The sequence below is a fragment of the Volvox carteri genome (genome assembly GCF_000143455.1).
Source record: "Volvox carteri f. nagariensis unplaced genomic scaffold VOLCAscaffold_29, whole genome shotgun sequence".
In the NCBI taxonomy this organism is placed as follows: Eukaryota; Viridiplantae; Chlorophyta; class Chlorophyceae; order Chlamydomonadales; family Volvocaceae; genus Volvox; species Volvox carteri.
Genome location: NW_003307572.1, coordinates 1,167,254 through 1,183,430, shown reverse-complemented (window position 1 = coordinate 1,183,430; position 16,177 = coordinate 1,167,254). Strand labels below are relative to the sequence as shown.

General features: G+C 54.1%; 3 protein-coding genes across 3 annotated transcripts in view; 2 read left to right on the top strand and 1 right to left on the bottom strand.

Annotated features, from left to right (window-relative positions):
- Nucleotides 1–501: 501 nt before the first annotated feature.
- Nucleotides 502–3,964, top strand: VOLCADRAFT_93089 (uncharacterized protein; the record flags this gene model as incomplete). Its single annotated transcript, XM_002952417.1, has 4 exons — nucleotides 502–823; nucleotides 1,028–1,506; nucleotides 1,537–2,702; nucleotides 3,916–3,964. 4 exons carry the CDS (start codon nucleotides 502–504, stop codon nucleotides 3,962–3,964), a joined length of 2,016 nt encoding a protein of 671 aa, XP_002952463.1.
- An 84-nt stretch (nucleotides 3,965–4,048) lies between these two features.
- On the bottom strand, nucleotides 4,049–6,125 carry VOLCADRAFT_93088 (uncharacterized protein; the record flags this gene model as incomplete). The annotated part of the gene is made up of 5 exons (XM_002952337.1): nucleotides 4,049–4,118; nucleotides 4,300–4,350; nucleotides 4,840–5,002; nucleotides 5,336–5,434; nucleotides 5,969–6,125. The coding sequence occupies 5 exons, from the start codon at nucleotides 6,123–6,125 to the stop codon at nucleotides 4,049–4,051; spliced, it is 540 nt and encodes a 179-aa protein (XP_002952383.1).
- A 9,048-nt stretch (nucleotides 6,126–15,173) lies between these two features.
- VOLCADRAFT_93087 (uncharacterized protein) overlaps nucleotides 15,174–16,177 on the top strand; it is a gene marked incomplete at both ends in the record, with an annotated part of 2,856 nt that continues 1,852 nt past the window's right edge. The window contains 3 exons of the mRNA XM_002952416.1: nucleotides 15,174–15,217; nucleotides 15,382–15,536; nucleotides 15,945–16,159. Of these exons, the coding sequence (XP_002952462.1) occupies nucleotides 15,174–15,217; nucleotides 15,382–15,536; nucleotides 15,945–16,159 (414 nt within the window). The remainder of the gene's footprint in view (nucleotides 15,218–15,381; nucleotides 15,537–15,944; nucleotides 16,160–16,177) is intronic.

Genomic DNA, 16,177 nt, shown 5'->3' with positions numbered 1-16,177 from the left:
CGGTATCGGATGGAGTACAGTGTTGGAATTTTGTAAACAGCCAAGGTGCGAACATTCGATCAGCTTAGAGCTGTGCCACTCCAAGAGCAAGGCCAAGTTAACTCTCAACAATGCCGTACGAATCTTGGCTCTCTAGTCAATGAAGAGCGCAGCACATTGCGTTGCTTATTGTGAGCTGCAAGTGGGGTATCGAACATTTCAGCGCAGAATGCGCTGGAGGTTCTGGCCAAGAGCATGTCTGCCTCAGCGTCAGGTTAAAGCTCAATGCCGTGTATACAGCGTGGCGCCAGCCGGGCGGGGTTTGACACAGACGAAACATCCAGAGCATCTGTTTCAAGTAATTCATCAACCATACGCACAAATACTCATAGAAAGTATTTCACATCTGTTATCGACTCATCCCAGCTGTGCACGGATAAGACCAGGACTTACTTGGAAACATAAAAAGCGGCGACGGTGGTACTGTTATTTTTGGTGAAGGTGCTGGGGGCTGTGGAGGTAATGGTAGAGGAGGCGGTGTTGGGGGCCATGGTGGAGCTGGTTGTGGTGATGGCGGTGATGGCGATGATGGCGGTAATGGCGGTGATGGTGGTGATGGTGGTGATGGTGGTGATGGTGGTGATGGTGGTGATGGTGGTGATGGTGGTGATGGTGGTGATGGCTCTGGTGATGGCTCTGGTGATGGTGGTTGTGGTGATGGAGGCGATGGCGGTGATGGTGGTGATGGTGGTGATGGCGGCTGTGGTGATGGTGGCTGCGGTGGTGGTGATGGTGGTGACGGCTCTGGTGATGGCGGTTGCGGTGGATGGTGACGGTGATGGTTGTGAGTGATGGCGGTTGTGGGGATGGTGGCTCTGGTGATGGCGGTGGTGGTGATGCTGATGACGGCCCTGATGACGGCACTGACGATGGCGGTTGTGGGGATGGTGGCGGTGATGGTTGTCTGGTGATGGCGGTTGTGGGGATGGTGGCTCTGTGGATGGCGGCGGTGGTGATGCTGATGATGGCCCTGATGTCGGCGCTGAAGGTGGCGGTTCTGGGGATGGTGAGTCTGGGGATGACTGTGGGGATGGTGCTCTGGTGATGGCGGCTGTGGAGATGGTTGCTCTGGTGGATGGCGGCGGTGGTGATGCTGATGATGGCCCTGAAGTCGGCGCTGAAGGTGGCGGTTCTGGGGATGGTGGGTCTGGGGATGACTGTGGGGATGGTGCTCTGGTGATGGCGGCTGTGGAGATGGTTGCCCTGGTGGATGGCGGCGGTGGTGATGCTGATGATGGCCCTGAAGTCGGCGCTGAAGGTGGCGGTTCTGGGGATGGTGGGTCTGGGGATGACGACTGTGGGGATGGTGGCTCTGGTGATGGCGGCTGTGGGGATGGTGGCTCTGGTGATGGCGGCGGTGGTGATGCTGATGACGGCGCGACGGATCTGGTGATGGTGGCTCTGGGGATGGTGGCTCTGGGGATGGCGGCTCTGGGGGCGGCGGCGGTTCTGCGGATGGTGGCTCTGGTGATGGTGGCTCGGTAGGTGGCTCTGGAGATGGTGGCTCTGGGGATGGTGGCTCTGGGGATGGTGGCTCTGGGGATGGTGGCTCTGGAAATGGCGGCTCTGGGGGCGGCGGCGGCTCTGGGGATGGTGGCTCTGGTGATGGTGGCTCTGGTGATGGTGGCTCTGGGGATGGTGGCTCTGGGAATGGCGGCTCTGGGGGCGGCGGCGGTTCTGGAGATGGTGGCTCTGGGGATGGTGGCTCTGGGGATGGTGGCTCTGGGGATGGTGGCTCTGGAAATGGCGGCTCTGGGGGCGGCGGCGGCTCTGGGGATGGTGGCTCTGGTGATGGTGGCTCTGGTGATGGTGGCTCTGGGGATGGTGGCTCTGGGAATGGCGGCTCTGGGGGCGGCGGCGGTTCTGGTGATGGTGGCTCTGGGGATGGCGGCTCAGGTGATGGTGGCTCTGGGGATGGTGGCTCTGGGAATGGCGGCTCTGGGGGCGGCGGCGGTTCTGGGGATGGTAGCTCTGGGGATGGTGGCTCTGGTGATGGTGGCTCTGGTGATGGTGGCTCTGGGGATGGTGGCTCTGGGAGTGGCGCCTCTGGGGGCGGCGGCGGTTCTGGGGATGGTGGCTCTGGGGATGGTGGCTCTGGTGATGGTGGCTCTGGTGATGGTGGCTCTGGGGATGGTGGCTCTGGGAGTGGCGGCTCTGGGGGCGGCGGCGGTTCTGGGGATGGTGGCTCTGGGGATGGCGGCTGTGGGGATGGTGGCTCTGGTGATGGTGGCTCTGGGATATGGCGGCTCTGGTGATGGCGGCTCTGGGGATGGCGGCTCTGGGGATGGTGGCTCTGGGGATGGCGGCTCTGGGGATGGTGGCTCTGGGGATGGTGGCTCTGGGGATGGTGATCTGGGGATGGTGGCTCTGGAAATGGCGGCTCTGGGGGCGGCGGCGGTTCTGGGGATGGTGGCTCTGGGGATGGTGGCTCTGGGGATGGCGGCTCTGGAGATGGTGGCTCTGGGGATGGTGGCTCTGGGAATGGTGGCTCTGGGGGCGGCGGCGGTTCTGGGGATGGTGGCTCTGGGGATGGCGGCTGTGGGGATGGTTGTTCTGGTGATGGCGGCGGTGGTGATACTGATGACGGCCCTGATGACGGCACTGACGATGGCGGTTGTGGGGATGGTGGCTCTGGTGATGGCGGCTGTGGGGATGGTGTTCTGGTGATGGCGGCGGTGGTGATACTGATGACGGCCCTGATGACGGCACTGACGATGGCGGTTGTGGGGATGGTGGCTCTGGTGATGGCGGCGTGTGGGGATGGTTGTTCTGGTGATGGCGGCGGTGGTGATACTGATGACGGCCCTGATGACGGCACTGACGATGGCGGTTGTGGGGATGTGGCTCTGGTGATGGTGGCTCTGGTGATGGCGGCTGTGGGGATGGCTGTTCTGGTGATGGCGGCGGTGGTGATCCTGATGACGGCCCTGATGACGGCACTGACGATGGCGGTTGTGGGGATGGTGGCTCTGGTGATGGTGGCTCTGGTGATGGCGGCTGTGGGGATGGTTGTTCTGGTGATGGCGGCGGTGGTGATACTGATGACGGCCCTGATGACGGCACTGACGATGGCGGCTGTGGGGATGGTGGCTCTGGGGATGGCGGCTGTGGGGATGTTTGCATTGGCAGCAGTGGTGGCGGCGACAAGGGCGGTGCTGGCGACTGTGGCATCGACGGTGGTGGCTGTGGTGTAAATTGTAGCGCCGGTGGCGCTCCTGATGGTTCATAAGTGAGTGGGGATGCTGTTGGTGTCAGTGAAGGCGAACTCAGAGGTCCTGGTGAAGAGGTTGGACTCGGTTGCGACATCACTGGGTAAGGAGTTCCCAAGAGCTTTCGAGCAATGAGCTCCGTCGAGTACATTTTGGAGCGGGCGGTCGAGCTGTTTATGCCATGGTGCTGCAGTGATGGGGCCCAGGATATTAACGGTGGTGACGGCGACCATGAGCGTGATTCTAGTGGTGGTGGCAATGGTGATGATACCGCCACTGCTGATGTGCCCAATGGCGATGGTGGCGGCTGCGACAACGGCAGCACAGTTAGGTCATCTGTACTCAGCAGCTGTTGGGCACTGAGAGTTCTCAAACAGACCCGGAAGATGCCGAGGCTACCCGGCAGGCGTCTGTTAGCACCCTGGGGTCCCCAAAATACAGAGCTATGTGGTGCACATGTAGAATTGGATGCAGACTTATACATGAACGACATACAGGTAGGCAGTGTCGTACAGGCGGCAGCACAATCACTGAAGCTTCTACGAGGTATAGCAGCTCCCAGTTGTGTGTAGGACGCCCCTTGCTGCAAACAAGTGTCCAACTAATTAGCTCTCTACTCCAGCGGCGCTCAAACGGCACGTGTCCATGTATGGACTGCTGCCACCAGGCAGCAGGCTGGAGTTTGTACATATGACCTATCTAAGTTGTTTCCTTGAAAATAAAGAAAGCCTGCACAACTGCTTTAAATGTATGACGCACCGAAAAGTTGTTCCTGCTTCCCTCGAACTGCTGCAGGTGCATCAGGACATTCCAGCTGCTAGGTAGCCCGCCATTGAGCCGGTTGTCGTTAAGCAGTAGCGTCTGAAGCGCCTGATGAATGAAGCAAGGTGCCGGCATGCGAGTGGCGGAGGTGTGGAAGAGAGTGACCAGGCCAGAGGCAGTGTGTCAGGAAAGGGAAAGGGGTAGAAATGCTTGTGCAAGGCATGGGGTTCCATGACCCAGACCCCGCACAACTTGGATCTGTGCCCTCAGGCTTACCGACATTGCTGACCAGGCGGACGGAAGGGTACCGCTTAACTGGTTATGGCGCAAATCCAGCGACCTGCGAGTATGATGTGTGGGAAAGGATGTCATATTTTCACCCTGCCGCCGCTATCCGGCAGACCCTGCCTTCCCCGGTATTTCGGGGCACCCTCACCTAGCCACCCTAGCCAACTTCTCAGTGGATCGCTCAGGTTCCGCACCCACCACCGGCATCCAACGGAACCTGGCTATCTATGATCTGATTATATATGTATGCGAGTATGTATGGCACGAAGTATAATATTTAAAAGTGCACTTGATAGACTCAATACCATCATCGCTTAAACGGGCTTTTCATTCCTTGTATATGTCAGGGGTGTATATTGCCTCCCTGAGACCGCGCCATCATGCCTTCAGTGTGCTGCTAGGTATTTGTCTAACGGATGTGCGTCCTGGGTACGTATTTACTCGTATCCCCAACACCCACTTCACCGCCCAACTGCAGACTACATGAATTCATGCCATTGTCGCATCTAAACCCGCCCGCCCCCATGACCTCCAGCCGCACCGTAGGTTGGTGAGGGCGCTCCAGGACGCCGGCAGTATACCCGTGAAGGAATTGTACGACAGGGACAGGGAAGTTAGACTGTACAGCGGCGATAAGTCCGGAGGCAGCGTTCCCCCCAGCCCTGCACCATTGAGCCGCAGCCGCTGCAGCGCATCTAGTTGGCCTGCACATGGGCGAAATGCAGTTTGTGGAGCATGAAGGCGTGGGTGCGGGCGTGTGGGCGCGGAAAAGGAAAGACACATAAAGCCAAGCGCGTGGCAAGCAGGTACATTCCCTGACCGGTCAGGGTGGTTCCCGGTTGGAGGTTAAAGGGGGGTTAACTGCATCCTTGCTCACGCTTATCCTTTTGCGACTCCTATAAGCGTCTTCTCAGAGGGACAGGGACGATTTGCGTCCGATACCAGCATTCTTGCAATTGCATGCAATGCTATACGTAAAATGTTCGGCATTTTGCGCTCCTTCAACACCGCCGTACAGCATCATACAGCAAACTTACCGATGGTGGCTGGCAGTGCTCCCACAGGCAGTGTGATGTTGGCCAATAGGTCAATTGCCGTCACGCGCTGGCCAGAACAGGTCACGCATGCCCAGCCGTCTGTGGAGGATACATACGCCAAGCAGGGCCATTAGTAGGCTGACAAGTGTCATGACAATGTGCACAAACTGCCCAAACCAGCTTGTGAGGCATCGGCTGCACACAGCTATGCGAACCACGGAGAAGTACAGCTTCATTCTACTGTGTGCTATGCTGGTATTGGCTTTGCTCCAAAACATACGCTGAGCTCCGGCACAACCGAGAGAGGACATCAGTCCCGTCCACGGCTTCGACGGAGTTTTACGCCAGTTTTTGGAGCTAAGGTGCCATCACCCCAGGCCAGAGCTCCAAGCCGGAGCATGCATCCATGTCTGCACTCGCATCCCCATCCAAGCCACCTCCATGAGGATTAACCCGCGCTGCATGCTATGCTCTCCTCAATCGTCACCACAACACATCCAAATCCCATTCCATTGCCAGCCACCAGCTACCACCTGCTACCTAACCCGACGTGCGCATCGCCACATTTCACCGTCGCCATGTCTGGAGCCGTGGTTCGGTGCTTCCCACATTCCTACATCCGCCATAACCCACCGCTGCATGGCGCCGCACCCGACCAGCTGCTCAAATAGGAGGGTGGTGAGGGATCTACCAGGGTCAGCAATACCGCCGCGTCATCAGCCTCCGTGCGGGATGCCCAGGCAAGCTGCAGATGCCTACTAGCGACCCCCGCAAGAAGCAATAGCAGCATTATCAGGACCGGTGACTCCAGGTGCCTGCTCGGCAAGCAGGGTGTACCAAATGCCGAAATGATGAGGAACGGTCTGTGGCCGGTCTGCCGGGGGGATTTCCTGGCGATGGATTTCGGAGCGGCGGCATAAGTCTCTTATAAGTCGGAACGCATAGGAAGTCTCCTTGGCCAAAAGGCGTGCACAAGGCAGGCATCCGTTACTGTATAGCTAGAGTAAGAGTGAGAGGAAACGATACAATATATGGCGAGAGCGAAAATTATGGAACGAAAAACGACCCAATTTGCTAAGCCACCATTTTTTTATTTCGTGGTTTCTCTATAGATGCACAGCGACACTTTCGCTGGCACACCATCTGTGCGCTCTGTTGCTGGCGAATCCGCCAACTCATCCCCAGCCTACTGTAACCCTTCATTTATCTAGTTCTTCATGGACCGCCGTTTCGCCCGAATCGATTGCTGCCCTGATCGAAATTAAACAAAGGTCAACACAACCTCGGCAGGATTAACACTTAGACTGTCCTTTGCAACCTAATCGCTCAACTATCCCTTAGCCCGTCGTCTTCTGCCCCTACCATTACATACATAGATAATCCTTGGTGACCTAAGAACCTGTCCCATACGTTACCAAATTGACCTAAAATCCTAAAATCTGCCTTTTCAACGACCTTCCGAATGCAAGTGTAACATTTTATTCTACGAAGTGCCTAGCTTTTCATGACTTGCAATTGTTAATTCTCGCTCTGTACATACCTGCTTGGCCACGTGCGTACACCGCCATGCTTGCAGACTGCGTTCGGCCACAGGCGCAATCGGCAGCAGCCATCATGTGTACGCCTCATGCATCTGACCGAGGTAAGCGACAAAATATAATGTCCTGAGATTTCAGCTTATAGTAAATACAACAATCTCGAGGCTGGCTTCACCGAACGTCCGCTTAATAGTACGATGGGACGCCAATTGAAACAAGTATGATTTTAATAATATCATTTCATGATTAGAAACTAAATATGTAACGTTTTTCTTATCTAATTTCTTTCACACTGCTTCACTACTGCCCGTACCGGTGTTGGAATTAGCACTACCCTTCCGTTGCAGCTGTACAAGTACGGTACATATATCGTCTCTAAGTACGCGCAAAGGCTCTTCTCCAGCATCTCGAGAGGCCTTTTCAGCGGCCAGCTACTACACCTACTAACGTTCTGTGTCTTTTATTTGACATTAAGTCATTGCTCGCAAATGAAACCAAAATTCCAATACTACGTTAATACTCTTGCGAGGCAAATACATGCAGTGTGCAGGGCGGGAAGTTGACATAGTTGCAAATGAACGGGGCAATGAGTCAATGCCAATGACCAATGAGCCCTTAAGCTTGCACTGTTCGTTGTGAACTAAGCATTTATCACTTAAAACTTTAATTTTTTCTGCGGGTTGGTGATAGCTGCCGGTTGGCTGCAGGGCTGGAGGGCCTCCACCTAAGTCCGCGGTCAATGATGAAGAACAGGTCGCGGGCGATTGTACTTGAAGACAGAAATAGAACCGTTCCCGAAACCAGAAATACCCCATTTGCCAATGTCTGCTGGAGGCCCCACATTTAATGCTGTGGGTTCGTGGTGGTTGCTGGTCGGCTGAAAACGTGCTTAAGCTGGAGGCCCCACAGTTAATTCTCCGATAGAAAAGCCATTGGCCTTGATATCTGATGTACAATATAATATAGCATGGCTGTGATTACAGGTACAGCACAAAAACACAGAACCTCATCCCCACAACCATTAAAAATGGTATCGTGGACAACCCCTGCATTGGAGCTCTCCCGTCAGGCATTTAGCTTCGCATCATAAATGCAGTGGATGATTAAAAGGTTGGATTTGAGTGTTTCGAAGGGCTTGAGGTCCCCCTCTTAGTAAGAAATGTCCATTTCCTCTTTTACTACTAAAGACTGTTAATAGATGAGTCCCCTAATGCCGGCTTTTCAAATAAATTGCAGGAAATGACGTGCGTGTTCATGTGCGTTGCATCTGAAGCATTGGTAGACTTCTGGGTGCGCCTGAGGAGCTTTGCAACCCTGGGTTTGCTCCCAAAAGGAGGTCAGGTGGGGGCCCTCGAGGACACCCCGTCTTTGGGGCATCCTCTTGTGGTCTGCAACGAGTGCAGACCACAGGCAAACACGAAGTGGAGCTCACAAGGGGTGAGGTCCAGAGTGTTGTTTAACTACGCCTCAACAATATCTGAGTTACAAGGAGATTGGAACTTGGAGACGGTGGCGTCGCTCATGGCCAAGGAGGGGCGGGTGGGTACCAGGCATGTTGAGTCAGCAGGAATATGTGAGCAGCTTCCTGGAAGCATTTGCAGGCGAGCGAACCTGCAAGGTTAGCTTGTCCTCTAAGGCCTAGGAAGACCAACTCGACATGATATATCAGTCAGTGACCGAGCAGTCGCCTTGTGGTTGATCATGAATTGCCGAGTCACATACGCACCCTTGCGTGTAATAAGGCAACCTTGGTGCTTAACAGTGCAATGGTCACCGCTGTGATGTCCTTTCCACCAAGGCTTGGCTATCATACATCCCTGCCACCATTCTTTGTTTCGTCAACTCTGCCGTCAATGTCCCTACCTCAAAGCCAAACGAGTCCTGAAGAATACATACATGTATTTTTCTTGGCAATTTTTCTGAACTGCCTGCCTCCAGGAAGCGCAGCGAGGTTCAGGGTGCGGGGCCTCTATGGTCGAGCCCTTACGTAAAGGCAAAGGAACAAAGCGTCAAGGGCAAGCAGTCACTAGTAGTGTATGATAAGAAATATCAAATGTTGTAGACCTTATGCATCATGTCCCTGACTACTTAAGAACGTACCGTGCACGGGTTTCTGCCGCAGCTCCGTTGCGCATCCGCGTTATAAACCCAAATGATATGCAAGCGGAATCTACCTCAATTTTCTGTGCGCATTATGGGGTAAGACTATCACAACATGGTATTTCACAAAGACCGTCCGAAAGGCTTGGTCAAGTCCATAGCTGCTGTAAGCCAGCTAACAAATGGATTGTGCAATTTTTGTATCTCGTTAAAATTATTTTGATTATCTAAGTGAGTTCTTTTGCCATGTGGAGGTTGAAGCTGCTGCGCTTTCTATACGGGTTTGCACCAATACACGAATTTCGTTTTTACAATTTGCAAGCCGCAAGCACTTGACCTCGCATCCGCACTGCGAACCTCAATTAGTAACAGTAGCACCTGACACAGTTCTTCATCCTTCATAATCGATTTCATGCTCGATCTCGCTGCACATTTAGAAATGCGCAGCGTAGGTTCTTGAAGTGAGGACGATGCGACGCAGGAACGGCGGAACTTCGTCCTACGCAGAAACATGTCCCCGCACCATGCCACAATAATAAAAGAGTAATGCACGCAGCCTGACATAATAAACAATAATCAATTCTCGAACACCACAGCAAATTAATAATGACAAACAAGGGCGCTTCGACGATGTACACCGTACGAGTAGAAGTTCACAATAGAACCACTCGACATACTTAGGCGTTAATTTTTACCTTGGCATTTCCGATCTGACCTTGGGGTCGGGAAGAAAAAAATCAGACGTTCGGACAGTCCAGCACCTCCCAAGGGCGGCGGCCCCAGTTACTGGTTTTGATTCGAGAGGACGCTAGGAGGCCGAGGAAGCGCGCGACCAGGGAAAGAAGCTCTTACAGAAAGCAACCTGATAAGCCACCTATACCCACCCAAGGACAAGACCAAAACGCAGGTAAGGCCCAGGCGGAATAAATGAAAACCACGCATTGGGAAATCATTTAAATTAAGACAAGGGAAGGCAGGCGCAGGCCGAACTACCAACACGCAACTGCTGAAAGAGGTTACCCACCGAGCCCTTTTGTACGGCCGATTATTGATAGCTTAGGGATAGCACGCATTCGCTGTCAGGTGTTAAAGCACGTGGATGCCGACCATTGCCTTTTATGAATGTGCCCAATGAGCATTCAATCGGGCGTACGTCGGTTTCCTCTCGTGACGGAGCGAATATGCTGACCTAAGCTACAGTCGCGCATCGTTGGATCGTCCATGCAAACTTCTTTTGGTTGCGGTTTTCGTTACAGCCATGGGAGGGTTGGCTAGAGGATGAGCACTATCCCAAGCCTTTTTCCTGAAACCGCATCCTGCACCTACGTTTTGGTTGGAACCCTGTTCACTGCCGCCACGTATGCGTTGGCATATGCACCCGATTGAACGTGTATTTCAATGATCTGAGCCGCGAATGTGTGTTATGTGCATCAGGCTGACGCGGCAGGACGCCACATGTGTGTTTTGTGTCCCGTGACTGACTGTGGCAAGTGTGCTGCTCCCATACAAATTGTGCAAAATCTTGTCGGAAGGTTGGGCTGCCCGCCAGGGGGAATTTTCGGCAATGAGGCTAGCGGAATTTATGGCGCGTTGGGGCCCTGCGCTTCAACTCTGATGCACAGACGACGCCCGCTTGTTAGCCCACCATTTGTTTGTACGGTTACTTTTAACCTCAGAGCGGCACATTCCATTCCGGCAGATCCCATGATACTTCTATATAGTTCATTTCGGGGTCTTTGGTCAAAACTGCGTTGGGAAAATGCAGAAAAGGAAGCGTGATGGCGCCTCACCGTTGATGGCATTCCTCTCCTGGGGAACCCCTACATATATGAGGGGCTGTTTACTGGCGGCTAACTGTGGCTTTGGGCCTTATCCTCCCCCGGTGGATCACAAGTGCACGTAACCCTGCTGTCGCCAATTTTGGGCATGTCCAGTTGCACAAGGTGTTGAAGAAGGCAGGTGTGGCTGGTGTCTGCCCCGACAGATGTTCAACTATGTGTTCGGGATGTGGTGGTCCTAGCCACTGTTAGCACCATGGAAGTGGTCGCAGATTTATGGCGGCTGTGAGGCAAGCGAATGCATCCAGAGGTCCGGGCCCGAGTCTCGTTGAAGAGGCCATCCATGGTTGGGGGTGCGTGACCCCATACCTGTAAGACTACCCATACGAGCCGAAGGCCCAAGGGCAATACTACAACGCCTAAAAGCCACGGAGGAAAGGAAAACACCGCAATATGTGTAGCCAACATTTACATGGATAAGTATGCAGCAGGAGGAGCAGAAGGGGAGAGTATGGGAGTGTCCGCAGGCAGGCTGGGGCGAGTGCGGCCTGCACGACCCTCACTGGTAACATGGGCACAGAGAGAGAGAGAGTGTGTGTGTGTGTGTGTGTGTGTGTGTGTGTGTGTGTGTGTGTGTGTGTGTGTGTGTGTGTGTGTGTGTGTGTGTTTGTGTGTGTGAGCCAGCGGGCCAGCTGGCCGTGCACTGCACCTGAGACGATCAGGGCAAACAAGACACCCACCCAGACCAGACAACGCAAGTGTCATCTAGACAGCAGAAAGCGAACCCAAAGGGAAGGCTCAAAAACCCACAACCACAATTCGCCAATAGACTCCCCAATTGGTGAAAGGCCTCGGACCTCCACCAGAAGGCCCACCAACAAATACTGACAGGAACTTGCACGTTGTTACTAGATGAGGCCAGTGCCCCAAAAGTCCCCAAATAAAAGAAATTAGATAAAGAAGCAAAGCAGGTAATAGCTAATCGTCCGTCGGTGGCCGCTTCCGTGGACATAACAACTTGTTTAATGCATTTCGCTAAAAGGGGTGATGTAACCCAACAGAGTCACATCCTTTCTGTGGAATTCCCAGAGCTGCGAAACTCCGGAGGCGCATCCTTTCCGTGGAATTCCCAGAGCTGCGAAACCCAAAAGTCAATAACAACTCGATAAATGGCTCCTGTAAGACAAGGGCCAGGTAGCAATGCCACGTCGGTGTTCATGGCTGTAGACATATATCGCTGCCCGTGCTCCGTAGCTGACACAGCAGCAAGAGCCATAACATCCCCAACAAAATGTTGCACTGTTTCTGGAGCTTGGACAAGCCATCAATGTTGTTCGCGTGACACTGGCGATTCTGTTGACAGAGTGAGTTGGTCCGCTACTGCCTGTGCCACCGGACAGGCCCGAAGTGCTGACAGTGAGGGGATACACCTCCCACTGAACCTACTGGATAACATCCAATACCACACACTGCTGGCCGCGACATCCTGAGATGGGAACTTCCTAACATGGGCAACCCATCAACCGTGAGACGCCACCAAACCGCATTCTGTTTATTTCCCATCGTATGTGAGACCATAAACGATGGAAGGTCCGTTGCAAAGTAGGAATAGCCTCACCCAGTACCTCAGGAGAACCCGTCTGTAATAGTAGTTGGTACACAGTACGGCAGACATATCAGCTACTGTGTTTAATTGGCCCAGACGCCTCCCACTCTGTAACAGCAGCAATATCAATAACAAATACGCGCGAAGAGCTCGACCAGCATCCCGAGAGGCCTTTTCAGCGGCCAGCTACTACGCCGTCGCCTCTTTAATAAACAGGCTATGGGCTACTCGACGCGCAGTGTTTTTGTTTTCATTTTTGCTCGTCAATTTTCAGCCCGAACGGAGGAATAGGGTTTTAGTCGCGGGAATAAAGTATTCCGAATCTGTAAGGCGCTGACTGGGGCTTTCCCCCCCCCAGACCCCCCCCATGAGTTACAGTTTAGTTCGTACAAGCGCCAGGTTTGGAGAATGTCGCAACACGCACACAACACAATCTCCCCAGAGAGGTGTCTCTTACACGCCAGGAAGCGGTGCGCACTTAGACGCTTTGACAGGAAGCCCGATTGCACGGCAACTGCTTTTTCCAAAGGGCTTGCAGAGCCTAAGCAAACACAGATCAGTTAACCCCTACTCAAGCACTTATCGAATAGAGTTCGTTCGCCGTCGTTCGTTTTGCATCACGTTGAAAGATAACACTACACGACTCTCCAGATTGCAAAAGTAATGATGCAGAGTGTGGGGTTAGGAGTCTTAGCTGCAGCGCCGGGGTCGCTGCTACCATCACCCTCAACACCCGTGTTTCCTGGCCCATCACGGTTGCCTCCATATGATGAACGTTGACGTTTGGCCCACTCACTGTTGACAACCGGAGTGGCGTCATTGTCGTCGGCTGGCTACAGCATTGCGTCCACATTGCTTACGACCTCTACACCGTCTTCATCACCGTCGCTAATGGCCTCTGTGTGAAGCTTAATTTATGCTTTAATGGCTTGCCATGCTTTGGGAGCTTCAGATCAGATTGCAACGTTTCATCCGGTCAGAAACAGTCCTATTCCTCGTTGACTCACGGGCGTGACCTTCTTAACAGTATCCATGGCATTGAAGTGCTATCATATGGCTAACATGTATGTCCCTGTAAGATTCTAGCGGCTTTGGCATGGACAGCCCATTTTTGTTGGCTGGAGGAATGACAGCTATGGCTGCGTCCCCAAGCCATGGGGACCTTTGCCATTGGGGAGGGCCCTTTGTACCGAGGCTCTCTCCCCTTGGTGAGCCTGAGAATCTCCCCAAACGATTTTCCCTGGGGAGCACTTCGCCGTGGCTAAAGCGCCCTCACCGGACGCGCCAGACGAGTTAGGGAAGGTCCAGGAGTGACTCGCGCCGCCTAGCGCCATCGATTTCCCGCAACCCTGGCGACCTTCCCGACGGCCCAGCACCATACCTGTAACACAGCAAAGGCGTAACCCGGGATGCTCAGATTGGCATTTGCGTCGTTACATAGCAATGGACGTCCTCGGCCATTATTTCGAGCACAGGAGCCATCCCACCTCGCGCCAGTGCGCTGGTTTATCCATTACACCATGAAATCGCCAATTTGCGACTTGCTGGTTGCCAGAATCGAACCGCCGACCCGAAGTTTATTTCGGTATTCGTGCGGTCCCGTCTCGATACCATTGTAACACAGCAAAGGCGTAACCCGGGATGCTCAGATTGGCATTTGCGTCGTTACAATACCAGTTTGTACGGCATATCCTACCCAGCCCTACAGCAAAGCAATGCTTCAAACGAAATTTCCCATTGCATGAGATAGACAATTAGTAAGCGAAATTGGCTCTGTTGGTTAGGTGAACACAAACAATAGCTTTGCCTTACCAACTTCACTCGCTCATGAAGGTCGAGGACCCCATTAAGAAGAGCATTGCCAAAGCAAAGAGGAATAAAAAGGGACGGGGTAGAGCAAAACAGCTTCGAAATGCCCAGCCCCCGAGCCTTTCGGCAAACGTAGCTGTCACAAGTGCCAATGCGCAACAGGAGCCGGTGAACATTGGTAACGACGCGGCCTACGAGGTCGAAGATTTTGATCCGATTCACCATGAAGACGCTGACGACGCGGAAGCATCGGAAGATGCTGACGGTTTCAGTGCAGCCGAGGAGGAACCAGAACCAGAGCCCTAACCAGAGTCCACGTTAACACACGCTGTGCGGGAAGCGTACGTGCATGACTTTGCAGCAGCCGTGGAGAGCCGGACTTGCTTTTTTGAGCAGCAGCGCTGGCGTACTTCGCAGACCTTAGGCGTGCCCCCGGTGCACCGTGCGCTCCCCAGAAGGACCTACCCTGTGACCATCATCACTTGGTGTAGCAGTCGCTCACCTGGCGGGTCGACTGGCACAGCGGAAGCGTAGAGTTGGTAGTCCTCACCGAGGCAGGAAGAAGTCCAACCCAGCGGCAAGCACTAGCGTACATAGACGCGTACAAAACAATTAGAGACGGCGGCAGCGGAGTCTTGAACTCCGAACACCTAGTAATGTGATACGTCAGTGTCTGGCCAGAGCACCCCGCCCGGGTAGCTTATATCTCGGCCTACCTGCCGGAGATTCCCTACCACGGACTTGCCGTACTAGGATAATGTTGGTGGGGCCCAGGGCCCCAGCCCGTTAGGTTCGCTTACGAACAACCGCCATGTTCGATACATGCGACGAAGCTCGTAACATGCACGAAACTTGAGACGAATCGTTAACGGATTAACAGTTATTGTTAAAAGTAATCGTTGAAATATTCTAAGGGAAATGTAGCTTGCTACACTTGGGAGCAACCCATATGCGTATGTGTAGATGTCCCTGTGTGCTGGTGCATGCCCGATTGGGTGTTTCATAACATGCGTCCCACAGAGTTCAACTGCCTACCCGACACTAAGGCTGGGTGGGACCTCCACCTCCAGCGAGACGGCCAGCATGTTCTCTGGTGGCACCAGTCGCTCCTGCAGCTGTTCGACCTTGTGTCATTCAGGAGCAGGCACCTGAGTGCGGACGCATTCTGCTCTGCACTCCTTGACACCTGGGAGCAAAATGGCATCTGCCGTCCAGTTTCCCCGTTTCGGCAACCACGCTTCGTAAACACCTTCGGCAAGCACTCCTGTACATGGACTGCCAGGGTGTCGTGGATGACTACCCGGAGGCACACTTAGCACCTGGCCCCATGGAGCTCTGCATGGGTGCCCTTGTTGTGGGGACACTCTCAGGTGCAGCAATGCAGTGAATGGCGTGGCTGCAGCCGCCCCAGCTCCTGTTACCGGTGCTGCAGCACTGGGGGTCGTGGAAGCAGCAGCAGCAGTGGAGGGGCCGGAGCTTGGACTGGAGCACACAGAGGTGGCGGCTGGCAGCCCTGCCGCCATTGAGGGCAATCCCGTTCCCCCAGTCCCGTCAGCCGGCGCAGCAGCCCTGGGAACCATGGCGGCAGCGGTTTCCACGGGCGCTGCAATGCAAGGGGCAGCAGTGCTCGCATCGACTGACTGGCTGCTTCAGGGCACCTGCAGCCCCGAAGCCGCAGGGCCTGGCCCCACGAGCTTGCATTCGGTACATTTCGATGCCTGCTTAAAGCTAAACCTGCTGTCCCATAACCTGCCGTTGTCCAACCCTCTGCCTTGCAGGTCCTGGCTGCGGAATCGAGGAGGGTATGTTACATCTGGACGGCTGGCACCTGGATTTCTCTATGACTTATGGGGCTTGCAATTGCAGAACCTCATCACGGCTATCGGTGTCGCGTTATGCCGGCATGGGATCAGTGATTTTTTTTCATTTAGGGCGGGTCTCAATTTATTCCGACCTAAGTAACAAAGTTGCTAGGGTCGCCGTAATTTATTCCGTAAGTGTGGGGCGCTGG